Below are 16,094 nucleotides of genomic sequence, written 5' to 3' on the forward strand. Positions count from 1 at the left end.
ACATCAACGCCTTAGGTGCAAAGAGCCCATTCTGTAGCTTTCGGTGTACTTCTAAATCTGCTCCTTAGTCGCATCTTTTCGGGGTTGCTACTGCCTCTAGTGGCGTGGGGGTGGTAACACAACTAATATAATTACATTACTAAATCAGAATACCGCAAAGTCTTTATTATTTATTGTTAATTTTTCATTCTCTTAAGAATGTAGAGCTAATTAAATGATCTAAACAAAACCTTAAAGTGGTTCCAGTTTCTCTCGATGGCCAACCTGTTGAAACTGTGGCAAATTTTAAATACCACCCTAAGTGGGGTCTAATTTTTACTATGGGGACTGCAAGATCCACTCTTTGCTGCAGTTGTTTAAAAGTGAGTTTGGAGATCTTACCTCCTTTGCAATCCTGCTTGTTATTCATGGTGACAAAATAAAGAGGGATTTTCATCCAGCACATTGAAAAGTACCTAAACTAGACAGCTGTGTCAGATTATTATGAGTTACTAATTAACTTTAAAAAGGTAAATATATATTTAAAAAAGAACATAATAGTTACTTTTATTTTACAGGAATTAGAGGTTCCATCAAGTATTCCACGTTTGACTTAGTTAAAAAAAACAATAATTTCTTACGGTAATTTGGGTTCGTACTCATCTTTACAAAAGGATGCAAACAAATGTGTTTACATCCACGCTGTCTGCTTTATTTAGAGCCGATTCATCTGGATCCGAAACAGGTTGGGTTAAATCCTGTTTGAGGCTCTTTGAAGAGGACTGAGGTTTTTTTTTTGCTTTAAACCTTCTCTTCAAGTGTCAGATCTCTGTAGTTTGGGACTCTCAGAAGGTTCTAAATTACTCCTACTTTGTCAGTAAAGATACCCGGAGAATAGACTCCAGATCTGACATTTCAAATACCAACTGATCTGCAAATTTTGAATCCGTGCCTTTTGATGTCTGTTGTCTGTCGTCAGCTTTCATGTTTGTTTTGGAGCCGCTCCCCAGGCCTTCATTGGAAAGAAAACAGGCCTTCATTGAAAAGAGGGGGGAAAAAAAACAAAAAAAAACAGATTTCCCTGGTGAAATGTTATGTAGAATAAACAGTTATGTTTTGCTAACAGACCTCTGTTCAGATATATTTTGTCACACATTTATACAGCTCTTGTTTTCTTCATCAGCAGTGGCATGGGAGCCCGGGACAAGCCTCTCTACCTCACTTGAAGTTATATGACCTCCACATGTCAGACTCCAGAGAGCGTTCTAACATAACAACAGCATCATTGATGTATCTGCTTTTTATTCATTTTGTTTTTTTCTTTTTTCTTCTTCTTCTTCTTCTTCTTCTTTTTCTTCTGATGGATTTTGAAAATCCCAAAGACTGCTACAGTACCACCTTTTTGCCAAGCACTTAATCGGCCACAAGCCCAAGGCACTTCCTTTGCTTTCTTCCCGCCACCCCCCCTATTGGTCTGCGAACATTGTTTTTGGAGGTGGCAGAGAGCTTAAAGCTCATGCCGGCATACTGGAAATGAGGGCCAAAAATGTCCTCTCGTCTTGTTTTGATTTTTTTTTTTTTTTTTTGCAAAATCGCTTTCCTTTTCTCTCACTTTCTCTATGTTTGCCATGAACTATCCTTATTAGGAAGATGAAATGCTTAAAGCATACTCAAAGGTAGAAAATGTAACGCAGGAAAATAGAATATAGTTGCTTCATGAGGGGTGGACGTACTTCAGGACTTTCTGAAACACCCCCGGCTGAAGGAAAAGCAACATTATAATGAAGGTGTTGTCGAGAATACATAAGCCGTTTGTAAATCATTGCTCCGCTTACTAAAGGACTTTATTTCCTTTGTCACAGAGTGATTGTAAATATCACCAAAATGGAACCCTCTGTGTATTGAGCTGGAGTCCCTCTGCCATTTTTTTTTTTTTCTTAGAAAAAAAAAAAACCTCTTGTTTGGTTACGTGATTTTTCTGTGCGGGTGGATTCAGTGAGCGGCCACACACATTAGAGCTCAAGTCGACGCTGTGTTCATGTCTCTCCAAAAAAAAGTAAAAGCAGGAAATGCGAAGGCTGAAAACTGTTTGTTGTCTTCGTCGGCCGAGCGGAACTCCTTTAGAGGACGTCACTCTGCTTGCACGGCCTCAGGACGTTACGGGGGTTAACGATTAAACCAATCCCCTTCTAGCTCCTCCTACTCTTGTCAATAAGGTCCGCCTCCTTTGCCTATAGCCCCGCCTTCCATCCTTTTAGTCTCACATCACTTGTACAGGTGAAGTAAAAAAGAAAAAAAAATATGTTGCTAAATGTGAAATGTTACTAAAGAAAAAAAAAACATAACAGTGGGTTTTCAAGTTTTTGACTAGTTTCCTTAGGTGTTTTAGAATTGTGTTAAACTTTTCCATCTTTCTCTTTTCTTTGTTTTTGTTTTTGTTTGGTTTTGTTTTTTTTTTGTGTGTGTGTGTGTGTGTGGGTGTGTGGAAAACGTTTTCAAGATATCTCATTTTAATTTTCACTGTAGCAGGATTTGCTTTTCAGGTCATCGGGGGTAGATATTTTAATTTTTGTGTACAAACCTGCCAAACGTATTTCTTTAATTTGTAAAGCCAGTGACGAAAGAGCCCCATTTTGTTCTGTCGGATACCATAATGTTTTATAATTTGGTCATTTTATTTAATTGTTTGCAGGTTTTACATGTATTTATGGAGAATATGAAGTAACATTTTGGCTTATTTTGCATCAGTGTGCATTATATTATGATTATTATTATTATTATTATTATTATTATTATTATTATTATTATTATTATTATTAATGAACCAACAACTTTATTTTTAGAATAATAAATATTTTCTGAATTTGTCATTGGTACACTTCTCACATACATGTACCAACATTAGCTTCATTTTTGTGTCACAAATACTTCTTTTTTTTTGTTTTCCTTTGTCTGTAATAAAATGTTTAAAGTGGAAAAGTGGATTTTCATGTTTCCTCTTATTTTCATAATCTCGCACTATTGCATCTTAAAAAAATTCATTTGTTCTTATGGCAAGCAGTCGGAGATATGCAGTCGCCTGTGAACATCGTTTTGCCCACAACCCGACACCCCTCCCCCCCCTGTGCTCCTCTCCATGCGTGTACCCGAGGTTAATTAGGAGGATTATCTTTGATGTTGCAGAAGTTACTGTAGCTGCTGTCACGTGGCTCATTAGCTGCAGTTTTTAGGCTTTACTTAATGCACTTTGACCTTTTTAATGTCTTGTTTATCTTTTTTTCCTTTTAATTCTGGACAGATTGATTTTTTTTTACTCTACATGCAGCATAGATCAATATAGTTCTAACAGGTCATATATATTCTACCAGGTGACCATGTTTTTTTTTTCTTCTTCTTCTTCTACTAAAGGTGTGATGATGAAACTCTGGGTTACTGATGCAGTACACAGCCTTACAGAGTACTTTGGTAGAAAAAAAAAAAGCAGCTGCCTTTTAGTTTTGAATTTCACAGTTGGATTAAAGGTAGAATAGAAATGGAATCTATCATCCCTGCCCCCCTCAAAACATGCACCACCTTCTTCCCCGCTGAATATACGTTTACGCCGAGGACGACGACGACGATGCAGTGCCCCCCAGAGGTGATTTATAGACAGTTTCATAAAATGATAAATTTGTATGTATTTTATTTGAATGCTCTGTAATGCTAAGGCCAAACTGAATGGAGTGTAAGGAAAAGAACAAATGGTTTTAAAAGGCTTTTGCCAATGAGAAAACCACATTTTGCTGCTGAAAATAATTTAAGCCATGTCTCAAGCAGCTTTTCAAATCCACTGCTTTGATATCGATCATTCCTTAGCTCTGGCTGTACAGTTAGCCAGTTGTCTTGCAAATAGGTAAACATCTGTTTAGCCGGTTATCCTGCAAGAAACATTTTTCCTACATCTGTCCTTATCTGTGCTTCTTACACATTTGCTGTTTGTTGGCTTGTGGTCGAACTGCAAGCAGCCTTTAATGGCTTTCTTTTAACAATGACGTTATGTCTTCTCCGTCATTCATAATGGCCAGATTTGTAGAATGCAAAGCAGATAAATATCCTTTCGACACAGTCTCCTACCAGAGCTGTCAATATCTGCTGATCCTCCAGAGAAACCTGAGGTTCTCGTTTGATTTGCTAATTATTACTTGCCTTCCCTGGTCCATCTGTTTAGATTTCTGACCATTCCTTGGTAGGTCTGCACTGAAAATGCACAATATTTTGAATTGTACTTGTCTTCATATCAACATTTGTTTTATAGGGTATCCCTTTATGTTAAGGAATATAAATTGACCATGAACTTACCGCAAATGAATATACATTTTAGTGGAATATCAACTTTTAATTAGTCGTCATCGGATATTTTCTAATAACTTATTACTGCTGACCCAATTGAGTTTTTATTAAAGTAGTCCACTAATAATGGTTTGGAAATTGTAAGTGAAAAAGGTTGCTCCTTTGATCAATATGTAGCATGAATAAGAATTTTTCATGCTACATGTTTGTCAGCTTACTAAGATAAAGTGCTACCCAAAAAAACAGCAGCCACGAACGAGTGTTTGGATGAAATGTTTGGTAGGATATTAGTGTTTCAAGTGCATTGCATGCAAAATCTACATTCCGATCATATATTTGGCCTGTTGGGTGGATTTTATATGCCCTTTATGGCCTTAATGAATGTGTATTTTTATTGGGTGAACCCAATCTGTCTTACACTGTTGTGGAACAAAAAGTTATTTCACTGCGTGATCCAATATGCCAATGTTATATTGAACTGAATTATGTAAAACCTATTTAGGGTGTAAATGTGTAGCAATGAGTGAGAAGACAGGGTCACTGTGTAGCCTGCCCATATTAATTTGACTCTATCGCCATCTGCTGGTAAAGTTAAATGATTACAACAATTAGAGTATGACCATTTTCTTGCCCAAAACTAATACACCAAACTAATTTTAGTGTTTTACCAATGTCTGAAAAGCAAAAATGCTTCTTTTTTTTATTTACATAAAATGTTTGAGGTTTTTTTTATGTTAATTTGTTAAGCATTACTTTGCATGGTTATGAACAATGTTTGCTACATTGCGTGTTAACAATACTAACTGTTAGTGTCTGAAACAGATAGGAAGCTTCCTTGTAACTTAAAGGGTAATCTCACACAGACACAGATGTTATGGCATCCTAATCTGAGCAATCCTAACTTCAACTACTTTCTTTTGCAAAGATTGAATCCCAATACGATTAAATAGTAACTACACTGTGTATTTTACAAAGGTGTTACGAATAATATATAAAATGTTACTTTCCTTAGCTTTCCTACTCAAAATATATCACCCCAGTCAAACAATATTATTTTTCCTTTTTGTTTTTTGTTTTCGTTTTTGTCTATCCAATCTCCCATTGCTAATATTGCGTCCACCAGCTCTGATACTGTTTCCATCTGCAGCCTTCAGAGGCTTTCATTTCCTCCTCAGACAGATATGAACTCCCCAGACGGCCCAGGTTTCAGTGGCTCCATTGTCAGAAAGCCAACAGGCACAACAAGACAAACAGGAAAAAGATGGGCTTTTCATCGAGATCACTACCCAACCACTTGATGGCTCGGCAGATAACACTGAACTGCATTTTGAGAAAATTGCCCCGTGATATCCTCATTTGGATCAAAGCTGCTCTTGTGTTAGGAGGTAGCCTGCTCTGTCTGAAACAGCAGACTGCAGTGAGTAAGCAGCCGACCTTTTGTTCACTTATGCTAACATGTCTGAGTTCTGCATTTATTCACGCAGCACAGTATTTTTCTGGAAGGAAAGCTGCTAAATCTTCAATGTCTTGTTATACAGAACGCAAGCAATTCCAGCATTGAAGAAAATACTTTTATTGTTACATGTACCTGCCATGGTCACCAAGATACAACAGATATAATAGGTACTCTCACTTTTAAGATTAAAAATACACATTTTCTATTTTTTTTTCATGACATTTTACCTGGCAAATGTGATTACATAATATAGTAATGTTTTACACATATACAGTACTTTGTGCACAATATAAAATATATGAGGCTTACAGAACGCATCCATCATCATTTGAGGACGATCGAAAATGAGGGAATCCATATTCAACCTCTGTGCTATTTATTGGTGCGCTCATTGCTGTTATGGATGTGGCAGAATAATGAGTGTGAAATACTTTTATGCACTATAATAATTATATTATGTCTGCTGATTTTATTAAAAAAAAAAAAAATGTAATTATGGTACTATTACAACAAAAAAAATAAGTAGAGAATAAGGGAAATTCTCAAGAAATTCAAAGACTTACTGGAATAAAAACGCTGGTAAAATGGAACACATTTCCCTGTTTTTCGTTCCTTCAGCCATCGTGTATTGAATGAATTATCAGAATTCAGTGTAAACTTTTAAAACTTTTTTTTTTTTCTTTATGCAGGACTCAGTTTTTCCTGCCTCGGGGAATGCTCTCTCTCTCTCTCTGGGTTTTTGTGGGGGGCTGCGTCTCTGGCTTAATTAAACATTCAGTTTGGTCTGAGAGTGTCACAAAAAATATGAAATATCAGCATTGACAAGGCTGGCACAAACGACAAAAACGTCCAATGCGAACACTAACACAAACACTGCAGGGCTATCTGGTCCATCCTTTCTGCTACTAGTGCTTTACAACAACAGAAGCTGGTTTCTCTGTAATCTTTTCATGATTACATTGGAGGCGTAGAAATCATAGAAAATCATTAAAAAAACCAGACTACCCTGATAGAAGCTCTCCTACTACAGAATAAATTGCAAATCTTGTTTTTTTGTGTTTGTCTAGAAACTGTGCTTGAAAATAAGTTACTGAGTCATTGTAGGAATGATTGCAAAATGCTGTTTCAGTCAAAAGCTGCTTAACATAAATGTTAATATGGGTGAAATGCTGTGCTGCTAGTAGGCCTCTCTAAATAGTGACATCATACAGTGGCTCTGAAAAGTGCAAGCAGCTCTGCTAAAATTCAAGTTTTTATATGTTTAATGTAAAATATCCTGCAGAGCTCAACTGGAAAACAAATACAAAAGGAAATAAAGCTACAATAACCCGGTTGCCCAAGAGTAAACAACCCCAAACTAAGACTTTGTTGAAGAACCTTTACACTCAACTTTCAGTCTTCTCGAGTTTTCACCTTTTATCAACTCTAGTGAATCTACACTTAAGTACAGTTGCCCCATTTTGTTTGCTTTCCGTGACATTTTTCCATTTGCTCATTTCATCCTCTAGCTTCAGCTTCAGTTTGTAAAGCGGCGGCAAAGAATCGACTCACTTATCTCAGTGCGTTTGTCAGGAATACAAACATTAATCAATTAAGATTTGTTTGTTTTCCAGTTGAGTTGTACAGGATAAATATCACATTAAAGGTGCTAAAATTATGAAGCTGCTGTATTAGGATCTCATTGCAGAAAATAATGGACATTTTATAGGGGTGTGTGGTAAAGCTGCATAATATATTGAGTCCCGGTTGTTATCAAAGTATCAATATGTGCAATAGTGCAACTTCAAAATGTTGTTTTGATGCAATGATGGATGGTCCAAGTGAGTAGGATTAAAACACTGCTCACCAATAACCTATCTGGACATTTTGACAGACTGTTGCTGTCTTTTACCCACACATCCTCTGTTGAAGCTCAGAGAGAGTGGGGAAACATGGCGATGACGGAAAAGAAAGAAAATAGGGGTAATCTAGCAATTGCATTCGATATTATCAATGCAATATTCAACTGTAATATTGAAAAGCTCTGTTTTCCTATTATTGTGCAGCCCTTGCAGACCTTTGAGAGCCACTGTACGCTAGCAGCATGTTAGATACAGAAATACAACCGTCTCTACTGCTGAACCCTCAGTTTTACCTCACACGTCTTCACTTTCTGAAGAAGTGTAAACTACTCAGTACTAGCTAAAGTTTTATCATTGATGGCAGACAAAGTTAAAACAATCAAACCCGTCTTCTGTTTTTCTTTTCATTTTCTCGTCGGTGGACAGTTAACCTGCAAGCCAGTAGATTTACAGCATTTTCTTATACTGTGTTTGCAGCATAGCCATATATCCACTGCCGCTATTCACATTTTTAGGAGAAAGCATGTCCCAGCATTACACGTCACAAGACTGTCAAAACCTTTCAGAGTAAAAGCTGCAGGAACGAATCTGAAATGCGGCTTGAGACGTGACCAGCAGGCATTTTGAACTGCCTGCAGGAGTCGCAGAATATGCTTCTATATATTGTACACAAGGGCACGCCACAAGGCCTCGTTGTAAATGTGTAGTTTTTGTTTTCACTTTAGCTTCAGCTTGTAAAGTACATTTGAAAAAGAATGTGCTCAAAATGAATGTAAACATTTGAAGACTGTTGCTCGGTTTGCCAGGCGTTACTCAGCCTCCTCGTGTTTCTCCTTCTCCTCAGGAACCGACATGAAGATCTTCTGACAGAACATTGTGAAGATTTCTGTGACAAAACAACAACCCGTCGTATTACACATATTGCTTAGCCACAATTCTGAAAATAAAGAAAACATTGCCTCACACCATTGCTTCACATTGGGCAAAACAATAAAGCAGAACAGCGGGTACAGGTATGCTCAGTTTCATAACAAACTGCAGGAGAAACCTCTTTAGCCCGGTCTGGACAAAAACAACGGCATCATTTTAAAATAAGCAAACCTAGAACTTCACCTACCCAGCATCTTCTTGATCATATGGGGTTTCTTCCACTTGTAGCCGAGCAGATACGCAGGAATGCCCGTGAGAATGATGCTGCTGCCCACCAGGCTCTCGAACGGAGCCGCCCAGAACGACACGACGATCATGAAAACGCAGCCCAAAACAAACGTCACCGGGATGAAAAGATACACCTGGAGAGGGAAAATGAATGAAAAAGCTGTTAATTGTACAAATACGGGAAGGTGTCAGGTAGAAGATTGACTTAATATGTAACAACAGGTTTGGCTGAAACCAACGATGGCAAGAAAACTTTACCCCTTCACCCTTTTAGTTCTGTTATTTCTTCCTAATACCGGACCTTAAGATTTATAAATAATAATTTACACAACCAACTAATGTGATATTAAATAATATAATATTGATTATATTATTTAATGTATATTCATCTTTTCTAAAATGTATGGTATTTTAGAAAAGTTTAACTGAGATGTCAAGAACCGAGGCAATTAAATCTTGTTTTCTGACAGGCGTTCTGAACCAAAACACACACACACACAAAAACTTAAAGTCTTGTTTCATAATTAGCTTAGAAATAAAGCTGGGATCCCTGTTTATTTCCTGTGTGTGGATTACTTTGTAGAACAAATGGGCTGAGATCACTCGGCCTCAAACGGAAGATAAAAGGCGACTGTCAAGGTTATATTCCCACGATAAGAGGGCAACAAAGAATGGCGCATTCATTCGGTTGCCACGCCCGCCTGTCGTGGAAACACAGCGTGGTTCCACTTCCGACTCACAACAGGAGCAGGGATACAATGGTGCTTTCGCTGAAAATAAAACAAAAATAGTCCAGCCCCTGTTTAACCTGCCGACATGTTGATGTTTTTGAGAAGACAAAAGAATCTGGCTGAGATTCAAGTGGGCTCAGGGTCTTTTATTTGGATTTAACCACACCCCCCCCCAAAAAAGGTGACCAGTTTAAATCAACGTTGTTCAGGCTGTACCTTAATAGGCCTTCTCAGATCGGGCTTGGTGATGCGCAGCCACACCAGGCCGGCGATCGCCATGCCGACGCACAGCCAGGTGAAGAAGCTGAAGAGATTAATGACTGAGAAGATGTCCTGGGAGATGGCGTACATCATGGACAGGAGGCACTGTTGCAAAGTACAAAAATCACAGCACCGGTTGTTCTCTTTGACATGAATATAAACTTAGCACAAAAAGTAAAGAAATATGCGTTTAGCAGATTTTGTTGTCGTTGCTGGTTGGTAATAAATCCCAGCCTACCACACATTTTCTTTTCACATTTTGTTTCAACATCCACTTATCTAGACTGTGGTATTTTCTGGGATTTGCTAAAACTGAAGTGTGGTACAGGGCATTTTATTGCGATTTAGGTACGAACTAATATTTCAAATAGTAAAGGAAGATTTTTAAAGTAGAGAATGTGAAGACAGGGACCTTTAAAAATAGCACTTTTAATCATTCACATCAACCAGACCCTGTTTCAGAACCACAGGTTCCATTTTCCGGTATCCACAAAAGTCCTGAATTTAACTTTGTTTTTATCTTTGAATGATCCTGCATTTAATAGCTCTCAACAAACAAAATAACTTTTTGATAATCACAGTATGAAGCCCACATCAAAGCATGTGATTTAATACAATTTAATATAAAATACAAACAATTTATCAAGAATTTTTGGAATAATGCTCTTTTAAGAAATAAGTTTTTTTTTTTTTTTTAAAAAAGTCTGAAGTTTTCATTACAGAAAAAATTTAAAATAATATCCAATTATGTACTTTTGCAGACTTCTCAAGAATGAAGAGACCCTTAAGAATGTTGTACAAGTAGAAAGCCTGTTCATTTCTTTAAGTGATGCCTCGATTGTGGGTTGTGGTTAAGGGCTGGGTCTGTGGGTTGCACCCATGAAAAACTTGCCAAACCCTCTCCACCAGGGGTGCCCAAGTCCAGTCCTCGAGAGCTACCATCCTGCAAGTTTCAGATGCATCCCTGCTTCAACACACCTGAATCAAATGAATGGCTCGTTATCAGCTGATCCCGGTCTGTTGGAGTAAGGATACTTCTAAAACTTGCAGGATGGTAGCTCTCGAGGACTGGACTTGGGCACCCCTGCTCTCCACCATACCAAACCGTTTGGAGGCAGTGTGATGCCGTTTGTGCCAAATAGCATATAGACTCAAGCAGGAGTAAGTAGTTGCCCTTCCTATCAGTGTTTAAGTTGCTGAACAAATCTGAGATGTAAAAAGAAAAAATAACATCAACAAAGGATGAAAAAGAGTTGGAGCCAGTTCAGCCTTACTGTAAAGATTAGTGACGGCACAGGTGTAAACAAGTCTGTATGAACCAGTCCCAGAGCAGCAGGGAGTTGACCTTCTCTGGCTCCAGCGTAGAACAGCCTGGTTGGGAAACAGGCAGTTATTTTCCACTGAAGCAGATAACATTTCCATTTCCAGGTTAGTCACCGTGCTGATGTAAATAGAGATCCATTGACGGCTCCGAAGCAGGAGAGTCCCACAAAGACAGGAATCAACCAGGCCATCACGCCAAGGTGGTACTCTCCAAAGCTCTGCATCAGCCCATGAGGACAAAGACACATACAGAGGTGAAAGTTTTGTTGTAGATTGGTATGAAAACTAAAGACACACATGTTGTCATGAACTGAAGGGAATCACACTTACCACAGCAACCGCCTCAGACTCAACCATGACTTGAGGAGAGATGGTGGTGAAGTAAGCCAGGTTGGTCAGAACGTACACCACTGTGACTATAGGCATTGATATGATAATGGCTAAGGGCAGATTTCTGTGGGGAGAGACCAATAATCATTAAACAACAATACAGCAAAGCCAGCATTTTTGTAACAGGAAAGATTTCTTCACTTCATAGAGTAAATGTGGCGTTCGATTTCATGCGATCCAGTATTTTTATTTCCGCTCAGCTTTCATGTGTCATTGTATTCTATCCGCCATGCAGTCATCTGACGGTAGACAAGCGTATTCATAGATGGGGGCAGTCATGCCTTTGCTGTAATATTCACACAAGAGTCTGTAAAATACTGAAATCAACCTGCATCACTATTAAGTCACCTCTCTGGATTGATCATCTCCTCAGTAACATAGTTCAGGTAGTTCCTGTGGGGAAACAAAAACAATTGGGTTAAGGTGTTTTAATGAGCAAGTAAGAAATTAATGATAAACAGATATTTCAAAGTCTCACCAGCCACCAAAAGCAAAGAGGCCGCTGTACAACGCCAACACAATGTTGTCCACTCCCATTTTACTGCCTTCAAAAGCCTTTTCTGGTGTCAAATACGGCACATCACCTGTGTGCACGCACAAAAAGTTATATGAGGAACGACTAAAACAGAAACTCTGTGTTGTTTATTGACAAATGTGGAGCTAGAAATCAGTAATAACGGCTTGGGCTCCCCTTGTGGTGGCAGAGAGACAAAGCAACCACAGAAACAGCAGCAAATACATTTCTGAAAGGGGTATATTCTGACAAAACTTATAAAAAAAAATCAAATTAACATTGACACTTGTTTCTGGTTTGTTCAACAATTAGCACTGCAGCACAACCAGTCAGTAGGGTGAGGAAGAAATGCAGCTTTTTTTAAATCTCTAACAAACCATTTCCTTAAAAGATGTGGGGTTGATTATTAGCTGATAATTGATTTTTTTGCCATGTGTGGCATATACACGTAGTGTGTGTGTGTGTGTGTTTACAAGCTTTCCTGAAGACAGAGCTTTATTACTAGTGATTATTTGACCATAAGTGCCTTTGCTTCTCATATACAGCTAACAGAATCTGAAGGTTAGGAAAAAAAACTGAGGCAATTGCTGTTGCTGAGAAACACAAGCATGGGAGTTATTTTAAGCTAGCATTATTAACTGAATCATACCTCAAGATATAGTTTGATCACATCACTTCAGTGTCCTGGTTAGATATTCTCTTACACTCCTGATACTTTTTAATTTCTTCCACCAACACCAGCCTGTTGGAAGACTGCCTGTTGACAACCTGATATTTTCAGCCAGCATCTCCTTAGATGTGGGGGAAGCGAAGGGAACTTCAGTTCAGGTGACATTTAAATGCCAGCAGAATTATAAATATGATAAATAAACTTTAGTCTGTGAAGGAAAAGCATACATTTATTGCATCAGTGTAGCGCTATTAGAATGTGAGTTTGTATTCTCACTGGGCGTGACTCCACTCTACCTGGTGCTTTCAGATGTTAATAACTTTCTCTTAAGAGCCTGAAGCCCACATTATTTGCCCCTTCAGTCCTTCTGTCATGTACTCAACAGTGTAGGCTTTTCCACCTCGTTACTATGGTAACTCACTGAGGGTGGGGGTGGGGGTCAGGGAAAGAAGGGGAAACAATGGCACTGGGTGTGGCCTTCCAAAAGGAGGGAAAGAAGCAGATGTCACATTCTGTTCCCGCGTGTCCTTTTCATTTTTATTTATTTATTTATTTTTTTGCTACATCATTTCTGAGTAACACACAATGCATCATGGAGCTTGCATGAAATTATGCTCAAAAGCCAGTGATTTTCTCTGTATAAAAGAAAAACCCTAAATTATCTTCTATCGTATCCTTTATCAAATAAACGCTGTGCAGATGAGAAAAGTATGGCAGTGATTTACGGCCATGTGCGGCCTGGAGACCCGCACACAGACACACGCGCACATGGCTGCACAGCCAGACTCAATCAGCCGGCTGCAGACAGACGGGCCCTGTGTTCAGGCTCAGCAACTGTGCTGACAAACTGAAAGGACAGCAGCCTGCTTCATTAGGTTCATTAGCATGCATCAAGAATTTGTTCATGATTAGAGACAAAAGAAAAATGCCTCATGCTGCACATGTAAATATCACTGTTAAAATCTGAGCAATGAATGTATATATTCTTCTTAAAATAATACTCTACTCCAGATACTATCAACACCTATGTACTGAGAAGCACATAATTATTAATGCACCTGGAATATTTAGATTTTAAATACTTTTAATCCAACCAAGAAGTTTGTTTCTGGTTGGAAATGAAACAGACGTCTTTCTAAAGATAATAAATCATAATAAAATATGAATACCCAATTTAATTATCATTAGAAGAGTATTGCTTCCAATCAGAGCGATTAAGCCCTCCTCATTATCACTGAGCATACTTTTCCATGTCTCCAAATGTATTTGGATGATTTAACTCTTTCCAGAGGCTCTCTGACTGGAACACTTCAAAACATTAACGTTACTTTCAGACAGAATAAATACGTCGTTACAGATTAAAGAATTACTTCCAGCCTTAATCGAATTGTTGACCTATTTAGATAAAAATATGTGTTTGATTGATTTTTTTTTTTTTTTGTTAGCTATAGGCAACTCCAATGCAAAAATAATAACTTGCTCAATTAAGATCCGGTAAGTTATTCACAATTATCCACTGTTATTAACAAGTTAATTTATAATCAAGGGATTCTCCTAGTCTGGATTGTGGTCTGGGTGAAAATAAGCTATTTGTACAAGTTTTGTTGTTTGTGTAGCTGAAAGAAATTGTCAAACAATGCCTATTTGTTTCGCCACGTTTTGTCATATCACATCCTTTTGTTAATTTTGATCGCAAAATTGGTTGAATTAAATTCCAGTTTACTTCCAGTTTACTCAGTTCCTTGAACTTGACTTCCCACGTTTTAAAATCAAGTTATAAAATAGAATTGCTGTGCAGTGACATTAAACTGAAAGGCTTAGTGAAGAAGTGAGAGAGCGCTGAGGTGACAAATAACCATCTGAACCTCTTAAGAACAAAGCATGTGTTGAAGGGTGGTTACCTGTGAATATCTGGATGAAGCCAAAGAGGATGATGATGATGAGAGCTAGTAATTTGGATGCTGTGAACAAGTCCTGGACCTTGGTGGCTGCTCTCACGCTGATGCAGTTCACAAACGTCAAGGAGGCTGCAACGTGTAGTGAAAGGCACAACTATGAGTAGGAATTCAGAATGAATCGTCTCCAAGTTTACCCATATGAGGAGGTAAAAATATGACTGAAAAACACATCTGAAAACTTCAGCCTTACTCACTAAGACACACGCAGGCGATGAGCTTGGCAGCACTGTCTGGCACAGGGCAGGTTGGGTACAGGGGTTTGAGAAGGTAGGTGGCAAACACCAGCGAGACTACATATTGGGACGATGGACGAATTATTAGCATCTCCACCCACAGTTTCAGAAAGGCTGCAAGTTCACCATATACTTCAAGGATGTATGTGTAGTCTCCTCCAGACTTTGTGATGGTCGTGCCCAGCTCGGCATAGCACAAAGCTCCCATGGTGGAAACAACTCCACAGGCAGCCCAGACGATCAAGGAGAGGCCAGCAGAACCGGTCTCTTTGACCACACCTGTTGGAGTCACGAAAATGCCCGAGCCGATGATGGTGCCTATGATCATCCCCACGCCGTTGAAGAGGGTGATGCTGCGTTTGAGCTTGATCTTTTCACTCTTGCCAGGCGGGCTGTTAGTTGGGTCTGTGGCAGCAGGGGCAGAGACCATGGGGTCCGATGGGGATGCTGGGTGCTCCACAATGAGACCATCTTGGTTGGGCTCTGCTTTAGTTGCTGGTGAAGTCAAGACAGCAGAGCAGAAGATGATCAGCGATTAGAAACACATTAAAACTTTAGATTCTCACAAGTGGAAAATGTCAATATTTTTCAAATCTGATCATTTTCTGAAGTTCCTCCTAACGTCTCTCAGCCTACCGTTTCTCTGCAGAGACACACGTGCACCTGCCATTTTTGTCACCTGTTAGCATCGCCACTCCCGGAAAGCACAAGCTCTGCACAACAGTTACATTAACTCTGCCATTCTAGCCTTGCATCAGTTGCATCAGAGCGCATGATGGAATAATGCAGCTCTGCTCCATGTGGCGTCTACAGGAGTGTAAGTACAGACTGTACTTACTCTCCATCTTCTCCTGGCTCCCTGCTTTAGCAACACTCTCCCGGCTGCTTCTCGATTTCAGCTCCGGCTCAGCCATGTTTCCTCCTTTTCCGAGTATCTTGTCTTCTACCTCCTGTCCCTCTTTTCTTTCCCTTAGACACACTCCTGTCCTCTCTGGATTTATCTTTGCCTCTCTCTCTCATGCACATACAGACAGACTCACAATTCTCTCTCTCTCTCTATCACCCAGCCTAATTTGTCCTCTCACACACTCATGCACCCGATTGTCCTCTCATTTACACTCAGTGCCACCGTCACTCAGTCTGGAATTTATCTGACCCTGATCCTCTCAGTCTCTCCCTCCCAGCATGCAGCAGGGAGGAGCTGAAACTTAGTGATGCTGCCGATGCTCGTGCCTACGCCCACTCTGCATG

General features: G+C 39.2%; 2 protein-coding genes across 3 annotated transcripts in view; one reads left to right on the forward strand and one right to left on the reverse strand.

Moving 5' to 3' along the window:
• LOC106921695 (TOX high mobility group box family member 2-like) overlaps nucleotides 1-2,958 on the forward strand; it is a 103,998-nt gene extending 101,040 nt beyond the window's left edge. For both annotated transcript variants that reach the window (XM_014993534.2, XM_014993536.2), the window contains one exon: nucleotides 1,163-2,958. In XM_014993534.2, coding sequence (XP_014849020.2) covers nucleotides 1,163-1,205 — 43 coding nt within the window. In that variant the 3' untranslated portion in view covers nucleotides 1,206-2,958. The remainder of the gene's footprint in view (nucleotides 1-1,162) is intronic.
• A 2,899-nt stretch (nucleotides 2,959-5,857) lies between these two features.
• LOC106921694 (large neutral amino acids transporter small subunit 1-like) lies at nucleotides 5,858-16,083 on the reverse strand. Its single transcript, XM_014993533.2, has 11 exons — nucleotides 15,682-16,083; nucleotides 14,805-15,338; nucleotides 14,554-14,679; nucleotides 11,947-12,052; nucleotides 11,817-11,861; nucleotides 11,409-11,532; nucleotides 11,193-11,296; nucleotides 11,030-11,126; nucleotides 9,711-9,860; nucleotides 8,723-8,897; nucleotides 5,858-8,491 (listed from the first exon to the last, which is right to left on the reverse strand). Exons 1-11 carry the CDS (start codon nucleotides 15,755-15,757, stop codon nucleotides 8,415-8,417), a joined length of 1,614 nt encoding a protein of 537 aa, XP_014849019.1. The 5' UTR covers nucleotides 15,758-16,083; the 3' UTR covers nucleotides 5,858-8,414.
• Between the last annotated feature and the right edge of the window lie 11 nt (nucleotides 16,084-16,094).

The sequence above is a fragment of the Poecilia mexicana genome, unplaced genomic scaffold (assembly GCF_051168715.1).
Source record: "Poecilia mexicana isolate PSO_F unplaced genomic scaffold, ASM5116871v1 scaffold_19, whole genome shotgun sequence".
Classification (NCBI taxonomy): Eukaryota; Metazoa; Chordata; class Actinopteri; order Cyprinodontiformes; family Poeciliidae; genus Poecilia; species Poecilia mexicana.

Bases quoted from the DNA above. Each gene is read 5' to 3' on its own strand.
- LOC106921694 (XM_014993533.2), bottom strand. From the start codon at position 15,757: ATGGCTGAGCCGGAGCTGAAATCGAGAAGCAGCCGGGAGAGTGTTGCT. The intron at 14,680-14,804 runs GTGAGTAAGGCT...TACACGTTGCAG, and splicing joins CATCGCCTGCGTGTGTCTTA to CCTCCTTGACGTTTGTGAAC. The intron at 8,898-9,710 runs GTACAGCCTGAA...TTCCCTCTCCAG, and splicing joins ATCTGAGAAGGCCTATTAAG to GTGTATCTTTTCATCCCGGT.